The sequence below is a fragment of the Leucoraja erinacea genome, chromosome 22 (genome assembly GCF_028641065.1).
Source record: "Leucoraja erinacea ecotype New England chromosome 22, Leri_hhj_1, whole genome shotgun sequence".
Lineage (NCBI taxonomy): Eukaryota > Metazoa > Chordata > Chondrichthyes > Rajiformes > Rajidae > Leucoraja > Leucoraja erinaceus.
Genome location: NC_073398.1, coordinates 299,935 through 315,947, shown reverse-complemented (window position 1 = coordinate 315,947; position 16,013 = coordinate 299,935). Strand labels below are relative to the sequence as shown.

At 44.4% G+C, this 16,013-nt stretch overlaps 1 protein-coding gene across 2 annotated transcripts in view; it reads right to left on the bottom strand.

The window, feature by feature from the left end:
- The window catches only part of LOC129707613 (cilia- and flagella-associated protein 54-like), a 297,068-nt gene that overhangs the window by 113,438 nt on the left and 167,617 nt on the right, over window positions 1-16,013 (bottom strand). For both annotated transcript variants that reach the window (XM_055652738.1, XM_055652739.1), the window contains one exon: window positions 9,036-9,191. In XM_055652738.1, the coding sequence (XP_055508713.1) occupies window positions 9,036-9,191 (156 nt within the window). The remainder of the gene's footprint in view (window positions 1-9,035; window positions 9,192-16,013) is intronic.

Here is a 16,013-nt window from a genome sequence, read left to right as displayed (position 1 = left end):
TGTGCTGGTCAACGTGCACTGGGCGAGATGGCTGGGGGAAACGCACCGTAACAACCGCAAACTTAGAACAGCACAGACCCTCCACTCAATCTATCCAATACTAAAGGGCAGGCATTTCACAGTTTAATGTCTTATATCGGATTGGCGGCTCCTTCAAAGGGCCAACCATGTACTCAGTTTTCCTCAGAGATTAATCTTTGCCTTAACAGTACACCGCCTGTAGGTAATGAATCAGCCCACAACACACTGATACATTCACTGCCTGCCTCAGATTATATATATTTTTACTCATAAATTATGAATAAAAATAAGAAAATGTTTCAAACAAGTAATATTTTCTTATTCCAGTAGCAAACACATTAAGGATTAAATGAAAATAATAAATTCTTTAGCTTTTTGAATATCTCATAATTGCAGATTAATGAACTGAACTAGAACTGGGACTGTGTAAGTAGTGTGTGAACAACAGAACAAGAAAGGAAGGTATTGAGTTGACAGAATTCTAGATAAATTCCTCGGTGGAATCATTAACAATTTATACAGTTTATACAGCGCTGCGTTTGCTTCTAAAAAAAATCGCGAATGACCTTTGACAAATGCCATGATACCTTGTGTTTATCGAGATACCTAACTCGTTTATTGACTCCAGCATCTTCCCCACCATCGATGCCAGGCTAACTGGTCTATAATTCCCCGTTTTCTCTCTCTCGCTCCTTTCTTGAAAAGTGGGATAATATTAGCTACCCTCCAATCCACAGGAACTGATCCTGAATCTATAGAACATTGGGAAATGATCACCAATGTGTGCACAATTTCTATGGCTATCTCCTTGAGTACCCTGGGATGCAGACCATGAGGCCCTGGGGATTTATCAGCCTTCAGTCTCATCAGGGTACCCAATATTATTTCTCGCCTAATGCAAATTTCTTTCAGTTCCTGTTTCCCAAGATCCTCTGTCCTCTAGTACATAGAAACATAGAAAATAGGTGCAGGAGGAGGCCATTCGGCCCTTCGAGCCAGCACCGCCATTCATTGTGATCATGGCTGATCGTCCCCTATCAATAACCCGTGCCTGCCTTCTCCCCATATCCCTTGATTCCACTAGCCCCTAGAGCTCTATCTAACTCTCTCTTAAATCCATCCAGTGATTTGGCCTCCACTCCCCTCTGTGGCAGGGAATTCCATAAATTTACAACTCTCTGGGTGAATACCTTTTTTCTCACCTCAGTCTTAAATTACCTCCCCTTTATTCTAAGACTGTGGCCCCTGGTTCTGGACTCGCCCAACATTGGGAACATTTTTCCTGCATCTAGCTTGTCCAGTCTTTTTATAATTGTATATGTTTCTATAAGATCCCCCTCATCCTTCTAAACACCAGTGAATACAAGCCTAGTCTTTTCAATCTTTCCTCATATGACAGTTCCGCCATCCCAGGGATCAATCTCGTGAACCTACGCTGCACTGCCTCAATCACAAGGATGTCCTTCCTCAAATTAGGAGACCAAAACTTTACACAATACTCCACAGGCCCTATACAACAGCAGAAGAACCTCTTTACTCCTATACTGAAATCCTCTTGTTATGAAGGCCAACATTCCATTAGCTTTCTTCACTGCCTGCTGTACCTGCACGCCAACTTTCAGTGACCGGTGTACAAGGACACCCAGGTCTCGCTGTACCTCCCCTTACCTAACCTAACCCCATTGAGATAATAATCTGCCCCCTTGTTTTTGCCGCCAAAGTGGATAACCTCACATTTATCTATATTATACTGCATCTGCCACGCATCTGCCCACTCACTCAACCTGTCCAGATCTCCCTGCAACCTCCTAACATCCCCTTCACAGTTCACACTGCCACCCAGCTTTGTGTCATCTGCAAACTTGCTAATGTTGCTCCTAATTCCCTCTTCCAAATCATTAATATATATGGTAAACAGTTGCGGCCCCAACATCGAGCCTTGCGGCACTCCACTCGCCACTGCCTGCCATTCTGAAAAGGACCCGTTCACTCCTACTCTTTGCTACCGGTCTGCCAACCAATTTTCTATCCATGTCAACACCCTACCCCCAATACCATGTGCTCTAATTTTAGTCACCAGTCTCCCGTGTGGGACCTTATCAAAGGCTATCTGAAAGTCTAGATACACTACATCCACTGGTACCCCTTCATCCATTTTACTCGTCACATCCTCAAAAAATTCCAGTAGATTAGTCAAGCATGATTTCCCTTTCATAAATCCATGTTGACTTGGATTTGGGAGATTGACATCTGGGAGATTGTTTGTGTCTTCCTTAGTGAAGACAGATCCGAAGTACATGTTCAACTCTTCTGCCATTTCCTTGTTCCCCATAATAATTTCACGTGTTTCTGCCTTCAATGGACCCACATTTGGTTTTACTAATCTTTTTCTCTCAACATACCTAAAGAAGCTTCCCAATCCTTTGGCTTCCTGCTACTCTTTGCTATGTTATATAGCTTTTTAAACAATTATTTACCGTCCCTAACTTTCCTTGTCAGCCACGGTTGCCTCTTACTCCCCTTAGAATCTTTCTTCTTCTTTGGAATGAAATAACCATATAACAACCATATAACAATTACAGCACGGAAACAGGCCATCTCGACCCTACAATTCCGTGCCGAACAACTTTTTTTCCCTTAGTCTCACCTGCCTGCACTCATACCATAACCGTCCATTCCCTTCTCATCCATATGCCTACCCAATTTATTTTTAAATGATACCAACGAACCTGCCTCCAACCACTTCCACTGGAAGCTCATTCCACACCGCTACCACTCTCTGAGTAAAGAAGTTCCCCCTCATGTTACCTCTAAACTTCTGTCCCTTAATTCTGAAGTCATGTCCTCTTGTTTGAATCTTCCCTATTCTCAAAGGGAAAAGCTTGTCCACATCAACTCTATCCCTCTCATCATTTAGAAGACCTCTATCAAGTCCCCCCTTAACCTTCTGCGCTCCAGAGAATAGACCTAACTTATTCAACCTATATCTGTAACTTAGTTGTTGAAACCCAGGCAACCTTCTAGTAAATCTCCTCTGTACTCTCTCTATTTTGTTGACATCCTTCCTATAATTGGGCGACCAAAATTGTACACCATACTCCAAATTTTGTCTCACCAATGCCTTGTACAATTTTTACATTACATCCCAGCTTCTATACTCAATGCTCTGATTTATAAAGGCTAGCATACAAAAGCTTTCTTTACCACCCTATCTATATGAGATTCCACCTTCAAGGAACTATGCACGGTTATTCCCAGATCCCTCTGTTCAACTGTATTCTTCAATTCCCTACCATTTACCATGTACGTCCTATTTTGATTTGTCCTACCAAGGTGTAGCACCTCACATTTATCAGCATTAAACTCCATCTGCCATCTTTCAGCCCATTTTTCCAAATGGCCTAAATCACTCTGTAGACTTTGGAAATCCTCTTCATTATCCACAACACCCCCTATCTTGGTATCATCTGCATACTTACTAATCCAATTTACCACACCTTCATCCAGATCATTGTTGTACATGACAAACAACAAAGGACCCCCCACAGATCCCTGAGGCACCCCACTAGTCACCTGCCTCCAACCCGATAAACAGCCATCCACCATTACCCTCTGGCTTCTCCCATTCAGCCACTGTTGAATCCATCTTTCTATTCCTGCATTTATACCCAACAGTTGAACCTTCTTAACCAACCTTCCATGAGGAACCTTGTCAAAGGCCTTACTAAAGTCCATATGGACAACATCCACTGCTTTACCCTCGTCAATTTCCCTAGTAACCTCTTCAAAAAATTCAAGAAGATTAGTCAAACATGACCTTCCAGGCACAAGTCCATGTTGACTGTTCCTAATCAGACCCTGTTTATCTAGATGCTTATATATATTATCTCTAAGTATCTTTTCCATTAATTTGCCCACCACTGAAGTCAAACTAACAGGTCTATAATTGCTAGGTTTACTCTTAGAACCCCTTTTAAACAATGGAACAACATGCGCAGTACGCCAATCCTCGGGGACTATTCCCGTTTCTAATGACATTTGAAATATTTCTGTCATAGCCCTGGCTATTTCTACACTAACTTCCCTCAATGTCCTAGGGAATATCCTGTCAGGACCTGGAGACTTGTCCACTTTTATATTTTTCAAAAGTGTCAGTACTTCTTTTACTTTGAACCTCATAGTATCCATAGCTACTCTACTAGTTTCCCTTACCTCACATAATTCAATATCCTTCTCCTTGGTGAATACCGAAGAAAAAAAATTGTTCAATATCTCCCCCATCTCTTTTGGCTCTGCAGATAGCTGTCTACTCTGTCTCTCCAATGGACCAATTTTATCCCTCGTTATCCTTTTGCTATTAATATAGCTGTAGAAACCCTTTGGATTTACTTTCACCTTACTTGCCAAAGCAACCTCATATCTTCTTTTAGCTTTTCTAATTTCTTTCTTAAGATTTTTTTTACATTCCTTATACTCCTCAAGCACCTCATTTACTTCATGCTGCCTATAATTATTGTAGATCTCTCTCTTTTTCTGAACAAGATGTCCAATTTCCCTTGCAAACCAGGGCTCTTTCCAATTTTTACTGTTTCCTTTCAACCGAACAGGAACATAAAGATTCTGTACTCTTATAATTTCACCTTTAAATGTCCTCCATGTCTCTTCTACATCTTTCCCATAAAACAAAATGTCCCAGTTCACTCCTTTTAAATCATCTCGCATCGCATCAAAGTTAGCCTTTCTCCAATCAAAAATCTCAACCCTAGGTCCAGTTCTGACCCTCTCCATAATTATATTTAAAATAATGGTATTGTGATCACTGGACCCGAAGTGCTCCCCAGAGCATACCTCCGCCACCTGTCCCGTCTCATTTCCTAACAGGAGGTCCAGCTCTGCCCCTCCTCTAGTAGGTACCTCTATGTATTGCTGCAAAAAACTATCCTGCACACATTTTACAAACTCCAAACCATCCAGCCCATTTACAGAATGTGTTTCCCAGTCTATGTGTGAAATCTCCCACAATCACTACCTTGTGCTTACTACTAATATCTGCTATCTCCTTACATATTTGCTCTTCCAATTCTCGTTCCCCATTTGGCGGTCTATAATACACTCCTATAAGTGTTTCTACACCTTTCCCACTTCTCAGTTCCACCCAAAATGATCCTGCATCTTCTGGATTATGCCCCAAAATTCCCGCCATTGCTGTTCCACCGTCATTCCGGCTAGGATCCTTTTCCATTCAACCTTGGCTAGCTCCTCTCTCATGCCTTCATAGTCCACTTTGTTCATCTGTAACACTGACACTTCTGATTTAACCTTCTCCCTCTCAAATCTATCAACATATATTACTCTCATCTTGTTTGTTTGCAGGTTTGTGTTGTACCTCTATTTACGCAAAAACAGTACACGATGGCACCACCATTTTTGTCCCACCTTACTCACCATTGTCCTGTGCTGTAAAAGAAACAAGTTTTGTTCAAATTGATGGTATATTTTAAAAGTTATTAACGTTAAAAAAAAAGCTTAAAATAGCGCCCCCACCCGCGCAGGCGCAGTTAGGGGAGAGCTCCCGTGCGTATCTTTACTGGTGCCACAAAGTGCACCCAACCTCAGTTGTGCCCGTGCAGTTGGGGCCTTTCCAATATTCAGATCGCCATCTTTTTTTCACAACTGTGACACATGCAACATTACTTACATTACTCCCAGGGAGGGAGCGAGGGAGAGAGTGACTGTCAGTAGGGGAAAAGAGAGGGAGGGAGTGGTGAGGGAGGGATTGGGGAGGGGAGGAGGAGAGGGGAAAGAATAGGAAGGATGAAGAGAAGGAGAGGGAGTGCTGGGGAATGAGGGGAAATTAACCGCGCCTGCGCAGATGGGGGCTATGGGTGAGTGGTGGAATATTGCATTGGGGAACGGTTTGCGTTGGGGGACCAGGCCTCCCATGTGATTGAGACCCAACGGGTTCCACTTCGTCTTGTTGCAGATTAAAATTTATCATATTATGAGAACCTAGCGGTTCTTTTCTCTTGAGTTCCATTATTAAATCTGGTTCATTAGACAACTCCAAAACCAGAATAACATTCTCTCTGGTAGGATCCAATACAAGCTGTTCTAAAAATCCATCTCGGAGGCACTCCACAAACTCCCTTTCTTGGGGCCCAGAACCAACCTGATTTTCCCAGTCTACCTGCATATTGAAATCTCCCATAAACACAGTGGCATTACCTTTGTAACATGCTAATTTTAACTGCTGCAGCAACTTGCACCCTATATCCAGGCTATTGTTTGGGGGCCTGTAGATAACTCCCATTAGTGTCTTCGTACCTTTACAATTCCTCAATTCTATCCACAGCGACTCTAGACATCATAGAAACATAGAAAATAGGTGCAGGAGTAGGCCATTCGGCCCTTCGAGCCTGAACCGCCATTCAATATACATAGATAGATCCTTTATTGCCATTCAGACCTTACGGTCTGAACGAAATTGTGTTGCCTGCAGTCATACACCGAATCAATAATAACAAAACATACAATAAACACAAATTAAATATCCACCACAGTGAGTTCACCAAGCACATCCTCACTGTGATGGAGGCAAAGTCTTAGTGATCATGGCTGATCATCCAACTCAGTATCCCATCCCTGCCTTCTCTCCATACCCCCTGATTCCTTTAGCCACAAGGGCCACATCTAACTCCCTCTTAAATATAGCCAATGAACTGGCCTCAACTACCTTCTGAGGTAGAGAATTCCACAGATTCACCACTCTCTGTGTAAAACTCAGTCCCGATGTCACTCCTCACAAGGGACAGAATTTAGTCTCTCACCAACAGAGCTACCCCACCTCCTCTGCCCACCTGCCTGTACTTTCTATAGGAGTTATAACCGTGAATATTCAGTTCCTAGACCCATTCCTCCTGCAGCCATGTCTCTGTAATCCCCACAATGTCATATAATTACCAATCTCTAACTGAGCCTCAAGCTCATCCACTTTAATTCTTATACTTTGCGCATTCATTTAATACTTTTTAATCCATTACTCATCTCACCTTTCACGTCGATTTCTATTTCATTTGGACAAACTCTCCGTCCCGTTAATTCTGGTGTCTTTCTTAACATTTCCTATACTCTCTTTCCCTTCAACTCCATCCTTGTATTTTCAATTTGTCTCCTCCCCCCTCCACCTATCTATATCTATATCTATCTATCAATCTATCACAAAAACTCTCATCTTGACCACTTCCTGTCTGCGTTGTAATTAAATTTGCCCAAAAATGATCCCCCATAGCGGTTTTTTTTTTCGCCACCTTACTTGCCATTCTCGTCTGCTGCAAGTCAAATAAGTTTTTTTTCTGATCAGTGAAATAGTACAAATGTTATGAAGGTTCCCCCTCCCCCACACCCCCCCCCCCACACCCCCACTTCCCCACACCACCCTCTCCTACACACCCTCCCACACACCGTCCCACACACCCCCCCGTCCACCCCCTCCCACCCCCCACCCACCACACACATCACTCCCCCTCCCCTTCCCCCGCACCCCCACCCCTTCCCGCACACCCTCCTTCCTGCACACCCCCCTCCCGCACCCCCTCTCCCCCAACCCCCACCCCTTCCCCCGCCAATGTGTTACAAGCCCCCACTACTCTCTGTGAAAAAAACCTGCCTCGCATATCTCCATTAAATATCTCTTTCTCATCTTATGGCTATGCCCTCTAGTATTGGGCGTTTCTACCCTAGTTAATGGTAAACATGAGGCATCAAAATACAAATTGCAATGACACAATGACAACATATTCTGAACATATTTAAGATTCCCACAAAATTACTGTTAGTGGAAGCAAAGAAAGGTTAGGGGGCATGTGTACCTCTATTGATATGAAACCACATAAAAAGAAAAGTACTGAAAAATAAGTAAACAATACAGTAGGAAGGAAAAAGAGGATCATGAGAAAAATGGAGACAGAAAAAAAGTATTAAAAATATAATACATTAAATGTTTTAAATTTGCCCGAAGATGTCTACATAAATTTAAGCTGTAAACATAATTATTTACATTCTAGATGTAAAGTTGATTAATCACCATTAACAATTACCAAATCAAACATAGCGTAATAGAAACATAGACATAGAAAATAGGTGCAGGAGGAGGCCATTCGGCCCTTCGAGCCAGCACCGCCATTCATTGTGATCATGGCTGTTCGGCCCCTATCAATAACCCGTGCCTTCCTTCTCCCCATATCCCTCGACTCCACTAGCCCCTAGAGCTCTATCTAACTCTCTCTTAAATCCATCCAGTGACTTGGCCTCCACTGCCCTCTGTGGCAGGGAATTCCATAAATTCACAACTCTCTGGGTGAAAAAGTTCTTTCTCACCTCAGTCTTAAATGACCTCCCCTTTATTCTAAGACTGTGGCCCCTGGTTCTGGTCTCGCCCAAAACGGGGAACATTTTTCCTGCATCTAGCTTGTCCAGTCCTTTTATAATTTTATATGTTTCTATAAGACCACCCCTCATCCTTCTAAACTCCAGTGAATACAAGCCTCGTCTTTTCAATCTTTCCTCATATGACAATCCCGCCATCCCAGGGATCTGTTAATTGTGTAGGAAGGAACTGCAGATGATGGTTTAAACTGAAGCTGTAGTAACTCAGCGAGTCTGGAGAAATGGAACAGGTGACATTTCGGGTTGCAACCACTCGACCCAAAATGTCGCCTGTTCCTTTTCTCCAGAAATGTTGTCTGACCTGCTGAGTTACTCCATCTTTTTGTGTCTATCATCCTGTTAATTATTAGACTTAACCTTCAGTGCCATTTAATGGACAATGTAGAAAGTCATGAATAATGGAACGATGGCAATTTGAGATTTCAGTTCATACTTTACTTTTTCCATCCAAATTGGTAGCCAATTTGCACAATGACAGCAAATTCAATAATAATTGTCTTTTCACAAAATTTGACACTGATTACAAATTAATTTTTATTGCCAAATAAATGTAACAAAAGAGTATACACCTCTTGTCCTTGCGTTGGTTCAACCACTTGCGTAGTTTCTCCACTTCCCAAAGTCTTTGGATCCACATTGGGCAAACGGAGTGTTGAGAGCAGAGTCTCCTTTCCAATTGCCGCGACTTCTAATGCAAGATCGTATTCTTTCCAAGATCGTAATACCTATTTGAATAGAGTAATTGTTGAAATATTTTAAATGCTGTTATAACTGTTCTGTTGCAGTCGTGCAAGACATTGGTGAAGTCACACGTGGGACTGCCTTCCGTTTTGGCCACCCTCCTATAGAAAAGAACCATTAAGCTGGATCGAGTGGAGAGAATATTTACGATAGTGTTGCCAGGTGTATAAGTAAAGCCTTTAGAACTGCAAAGCCTAAGGGGATGCTTGACACAATATTGTACAACCTGGGTGATTGATGCAAATTCAGCAATACGATGAACACATTGATCTACTTAAGTCGTCGTCTGTGTGTATTCCGTCCAGACCATCAAAAGTCATCTTTATGTATTACGTGCAGACCTGATGATTCACATATTTATCAACTTAACATCGTCAACAGTCATCTTGGTGTATACATATCCTGTTGTGTCAACTAACGTTGGAGATGTGATCACAGCCTTTGACTGAGCTGCATCTCCCCCTGGGCAAGTAAAATAAACTAACTGCTGATGGTTAATGATTCAAGTCCTTGACTCTTATTAAGGGTTGAGACTGACACAGGACTCAAGGGCCTGAGGTTTTGATATGGATTGGGCATGATAGGACTTAGTCATAGAGTCACAGGGTGAAACAGTGTGGAAACAGGCCTTTTGGCCCAAATTGCCCAGACTGGCCAACAATGTCCCAGCTACACTTGAGTTGAGTATAGAAGCAAAGAGATCCTCCTGCAGTTGTACAGGACCCCAGTGAGACCACACCTGGAGTATTGTGTTCAGGAAGGACATTCTTGCTATTGAGGGAGCGCAGCGTAGGTTTACGAGGTTAATTCCCAGGATGGCGGGACTGTCATATGTTGAAAGAATGGAGCGACTGGGCTCCATTTAATGATTACTGACCGGTGGCCCTCACCTCGGTAGTCATGAAATGCTTCGAGAGGATGGTGAAGAAACACATCTGCGCCTTCCTCCCTCACAACACCTCCCGCTACAGTTCGTATACATAGAAACATAGAAATTAGGTGCAAGAGTAGGCCATTCGGCCCATCGAGCCTGCACTGCCATTCAATATGATCATGGCTGATCATCCAACTCAGTATCCCGTACCTGCCTCCTCTCCATACCCTTTGGTCCCCTTAGCCACAAGGGCCACATCTAACTCCCTCTTAAATATAGCCAATGAGCTGACCTCAACTACCCTCTGTGGCAGAGAGTTCCAGAGATTCACCACTCTCTGTGTGAAAAAAGTTTTTCTCATCTCTGTTTTAAAGGATTTCCCCCTTATCCTTAAGCTGTGACCCCTTGTCCTGGACTTCCCCAACATTGGGAGCAATCTTCCTGCATCTAGCCTGTCCAACCCCTTAAGAATTTTGTAAGTTTCTATAAGATCCCCCCTCAATCTCCTAAATTCTAGAAAGTATAAACCAAGTCTATCCAGTCTTTCTTCATAAGACAGTCCTGACATCCCAGGAATCAGTCTGGTGAACCTTCTCTGCACTCCCTCTATGGCAATAATGTCCTTCCTCAGATTTAGAGACCAAAACTGTACGCAATACCCCAGGTGTGGTCTCACCAAGACCCTGAACAACTGCAGTAGAACCTCCCTGCTCCTATACTCAAATCCTTTTGCTATGAAAGCTAACATACCATTCGCTTTCTTCACTGCCTGCTGCACCTCCATGCCTACTTTCAATGACTGGTGTACCATGACACCCAGGTCTCGCTGCATCTCCCCTTTTCCTAATCGGCCACCATTTAGATAATACCATCCCAACAGATCCACGGACGATGCGGTCTCCCAGGTTCTGCACACTGCTCTCTCTCACCTTGACAGCCAGAAGGGGGACTATGTGAGGATGCTGTTCATTGACTTCAGTTCAGCCTTAAACGTGATAGTTCCTACCAGACTTGCTGAGAAGCTGCTGGAATTGGGGCTTAACACTCCCCTGTGTGCCTGGGTCCTGGATTTTCTCTCCGCCAAGCCCCACCCAGGTGGTCAAGATGGGAGGAAATACATCAAAGATCCTCACCCTGAGCACGGGATCTCCCCTAGGTTGCGTCCTCAGCCGCCTACTGTACTCCCTATACACATGACTGTGAGGCTAGGTTCAGCTCCAACTCTATAATCAAGTTTGTTGATGACTCTGTGGTGGTGGGCCTGATCACCGAAAATAATGAGAAGGCCTACCGGGAAGAGGTGGCTGATCTGGCACTCTGGTGTCAGGACAACAGCCTCCTCTTGAATGTCAAAAAAACTAAGGAGCTGATCGTGGACTTTAGGAAGGCACAACATCCGAGGATGTACACGCCGCTGAAGATAAATGGGGATACTGTGGATAGGGTGAGCTGCTTTAAATACCTGTGAGTCCACATGTCAGAGGATCTGACATGGACATCACACGCTGCCGCACTGGTAAGGCAAGGCAGCGCCTTTACCACCTCAGGCAGCTGAGGAAATTCAGAGTCTCCCTGAGGATCCTCCAGTGCTTCTACTCAGTGGCTGTAAAAAGCATCTTGTCCGGAAACATCACAATCTGTTTTGGGAACTGCTCTGCCCAGGACAAGAGGGCTCTGCAGAGAGTAGTGCGTTCGGCCGAAAGCATTTTGGGAACTACACTCGCCCCTCTGCAGGAACTATACATCAGAATGTGCAGATCCAGAGCCAGCAACATTATGGGGGACCCCTTCCACCCCAGCAACAGACTGTTCCAGCTGCTACGGTCAGGCAAACGCCTCCGCTGTCATGCTGTGAAAACAGAGAGGATGAGAAGGAGTTTCTTCCCAGAGGCCATTTTTTTTGTCTCGTTTGAATTATCTCGTTTTTATTTTTTTTTAAACTGGGTATGTGTGTGCGGGGCGGGGGATGGGGAAACTTTTAAAATCTTTCCCCTGCACGGAGAACCCGACCTTTTCTCTGTCGGGTCTCCGTTGTCGTTGGGGCCGAGCACCGTGGAGCGGCCTCCACCCGGAACAACCTGGGGCTCCAGTCGCGGAGCTGCGGACCTACTTACCATCGTGGAGCTGGCCGAGTTCGGAGCGGATGGAGCTGTGATGGCGCGCTGCTGCGACCCGACCCCCGTGATTCAGAGGCTCCAACCGCAGGTCTGGTGGACGGCGACACCGGGAGCCCGCGGGTCCCTGCTGGGAGACCACTTTTCGGGGCTTACGCAACGGCGACTTCTCCTGCCCGAGTTGCAGGGTTGAGGATGACCTGGAGCGGGGCCTTACATCGCCCGGCGTGGCTTTATCGGCCGTGGGACTTGCTAGCGCCCGCCGGGGGCTCCAACACCAAGACCCGGAGCGCGGCCTTGCATCGCCCGGCGCGGCTTTATAATTGCCGCGGGACTTATTTACCATCGCCCGCCGGGGGCTTTGACTCTGACATCGGGAGGACAACGAGGAGTGCTGGGGAGAGACAAGACTTTGCCTTCCATCACAGTGAGGAGGAGATTAACTGTGATGGATGTTTGTGTAAATTGTGTTGTGTCTTGGTTCTTCTTCTTGTTTGTATGACTGCAGAAACCAAATTTTGTTTGAACCTCTGGGTTCAAATGACAACAAATAAATTGTATTGTATCGTATTGACTGTAAACTCCTATCTCACCAGGGACTATTGTATATTACCTCCTCTGGCAGCTTGTTCCATCCCACCACAATAGACAATGGGTGCAAGTGTACACCGCCATTCAATGTGATCATGGCTGATCATCCCCAATCAGTACCCCTTTCCTGCCTTCTGCCCGTATCCCCTGACTCCGCTATCTTTTAAGAGCCCTATCTAGCTCTCTCTTGAAAGTATCCAGAGAACCGACCTCCACCGCTCTCTGAGGCAGAGAATTCCACAGACTCACAACTCTCTGTGAGAAAAAGTGTTTCCTCATCTACGTCTAATTGGCTTACCCCTTATTCTTAAACTGTGGCCCCTGGTTCTGGACTCCCTCAACATCGGGAACATGTTTCCTGCCTCTAGCGTGTCCAAACCCTTAATAATCTTATATGTTTCAATAAGATCCCCTCTCATCCTTCTAAACTCGAGTGCACAAGCCCAGCTGCTCCATTCTCTCAGCATATGACAGTCCCGCAATCCCGGGAATTAACCTTGTAAACCTACGCTGCACTCCCTCAATAGCAAGAATGACCTTCCTCAAATTAGGGGACAAAAACTGCACACAATATTCCAGGTGTGGTCGCACTAGGGCTCTGTACAACTGCAGAAGGACCTCTTTACTCCGATACTCGACTCCTCTTTTTATAAAGGCCAACATGTCAGTCACTTTCTTCACTGCCTGTTGTACCTGCATGCTTACTTTCATGGACTGATGAACAAGGCCCCCCAGATCCCATTGTACTTCTCCCTTTCCCAACCTGACGCCATTTAGATGGTAATCAGCCTTCCTGTTTTTGCTACCAAAGTGGGTAATCTCACATTTAGCCGCATTAAACTTCATCTGCCAAGCATCTGCCCACTCCCCCAACCTGTCCAAGTCACCCTGCATTCTCATAGCATCCTCCTCTCAGTTCACATTGCCACCCAGCTTTGTGTCATCTGCAAATTTCTAATGTTACTTTGAATCCCTTCATCGAAATCATTGATGTATATTCTAAATAGCTGCGGTTCCAGCACTGAGTCCACTATACGGAGGTATATGTGAGGAAAATAGGTTGGGTGAATATACAGACTCTTTTTTCCCAGGGTAAGAGAACCAAGAATTAGAGGGAATAGGGTTAAGGAGAGAGAGGATGGATAGGAATCCCATAAGGCAATGTTTTCATAAAGAAGGTGGTGTGTATATGGCACAAGCTGCCAGATGAAATAGAACATAGAAACATAGAAAAATAGATGCAAGAGTAGGCCATTCGGCCCTTTGAGCCAGCACCGTCATTCAATATGATCATGGCTGATCATCTAAAATCAGTACCCCATTCCTGAATTTTCTCCATATCCCTTGATTCCTTTAGCTCCAAGAGCTATATCTCTCGCTTGAAAACATCCAATGAATCGGCCTCCACTGCCTTCTGAGGCGGAGAATTCCACAGATTCAGAATCTGGGTGAATATTTTTTTCCTCATCTCAGTCCTAAATGGCCTATCCCTTATTCTTAAACTGTGACCCCTGGTTCTGGACTACCCCAACATCGCGAACATTTTTCCTGCATCTAGCATGTCCAATCCTTTAAGAATTTTATATGTTTCTATCAGATCCCCTCTCATCGTTCTAAATTCCAGTGAATACAAGCGCAGTTGACCCATTCTTTCATCATATGTCTGTCCTGCCATCCTGGGAATTAACGTAGTGAACCTACGTTGCACTCCGTCAATAGCCTTCCTCAAATTAGGAGACCAAAATTGCACATAATACTCCAGGTGTAGTCTCACCAGTCCCTGTACAACTTGCACCTAAACTCAAATCCTCTCGTAATGAAGGCCAACATACCATCAGCTTTCTTCACTGCTTGCTGTACCTGCAAATAGTTGAGGCAGGTACGATTAAAACATTAAAAATACATTTGGATGGGTATATGGATAGGAAAGGGTTTGGGCGATATGAAATGTGGGCAAATGGGACCAGCTTAGATGGGGCAACTTGATCAGTGGTTGAGAAGGGACAAAGGGTCTGTTTTCATCCATACGACCCTATACCATTAACACTGCTCAAACTCTGCCTTAAATATATTCCACCGCCCCTTGAGGAAAAGAGTTCAACATTTAATAGTCGCTAAAATAATATTTCACCTCATGCGTCTCTTAAATAGATCACCCTTTATTTTTAAATAATGATGATCTCAAGATCTAGATTTTCCAACAGGATGAGATATCCTCACCAGATCCAGTTTACACTTCCATATAACCATATAACAATTGCAGCACGGAAACAGGCCATTTCGGCCCTACAAGTCCATGCTGCCTCGGCAAGGCCACCAGTATAATCAAGGACGAGTCTCATCCTGGTCATTCCCGCATCTTCCCTATCCCATTGGGCAAGAGGTACACACGTGTGAAAGCACATACCTCCTGATTCAGGGACAGTTTCTTTCCAAATGTTATCAGGCAACTGAACCATCCTTTCAACGAGAGCGTCCTGAGCTGCCACCTCAATGGAGCCCCTCTGACTATCTGTGATCTGGCTTTACTGGACTACCTTGCACTAATTGGCACTCCCTTTATCCTGTATCTGTACACTATGGATGGCTCGATGGTAATCATGTAATCTTTCTGCTGACTGGTTAGCACACAACAAAAAGCTTTACACTGTACCTCGATACACATAACAGTAAACTTAACTAAAACTATCAGGGCCCCGCGGTACCTTGTCACTACTCATTCTTATCACGTCATTACTTTTGTCATTATCATCGTTATCATCATCAAGTCACTGCTCATTCTTCTGAACTCCAGCAGACAGCAGCCATCTAGTCCAGCATTTCCTCCAAAGATAACTAGCCCATTACATGAATGAGTCCAGTAACTTCAGGCTGTACAATGTCACAGTTCAGCAACAGAGAACCAGGTTAAATCCTGGTCTTGGATGCTATCTGTGAGGAGTTGCATATTTTCCCAGTGACCATAAAGGTTTCCTTCACATGCGCCCACAACTCAAAGATGTGTAGGTCGGTAGATTAATTGGCCACCATAAATTGTCAAGTGTGACGATGAATTACAGAAGGGATTTGTTGAGAATATGGAGGCTCTAATTGCTTTAAATGCCTTAACTTCCATCCATGAGGAGGCAAATACTACACAAAGCACACTTGTTGTACACGGCATTGGTAAGGCCACATTTGGAGTATTGTGTTCAGTTTTGGTCACCCTGTATAGGAAAGATGTTATT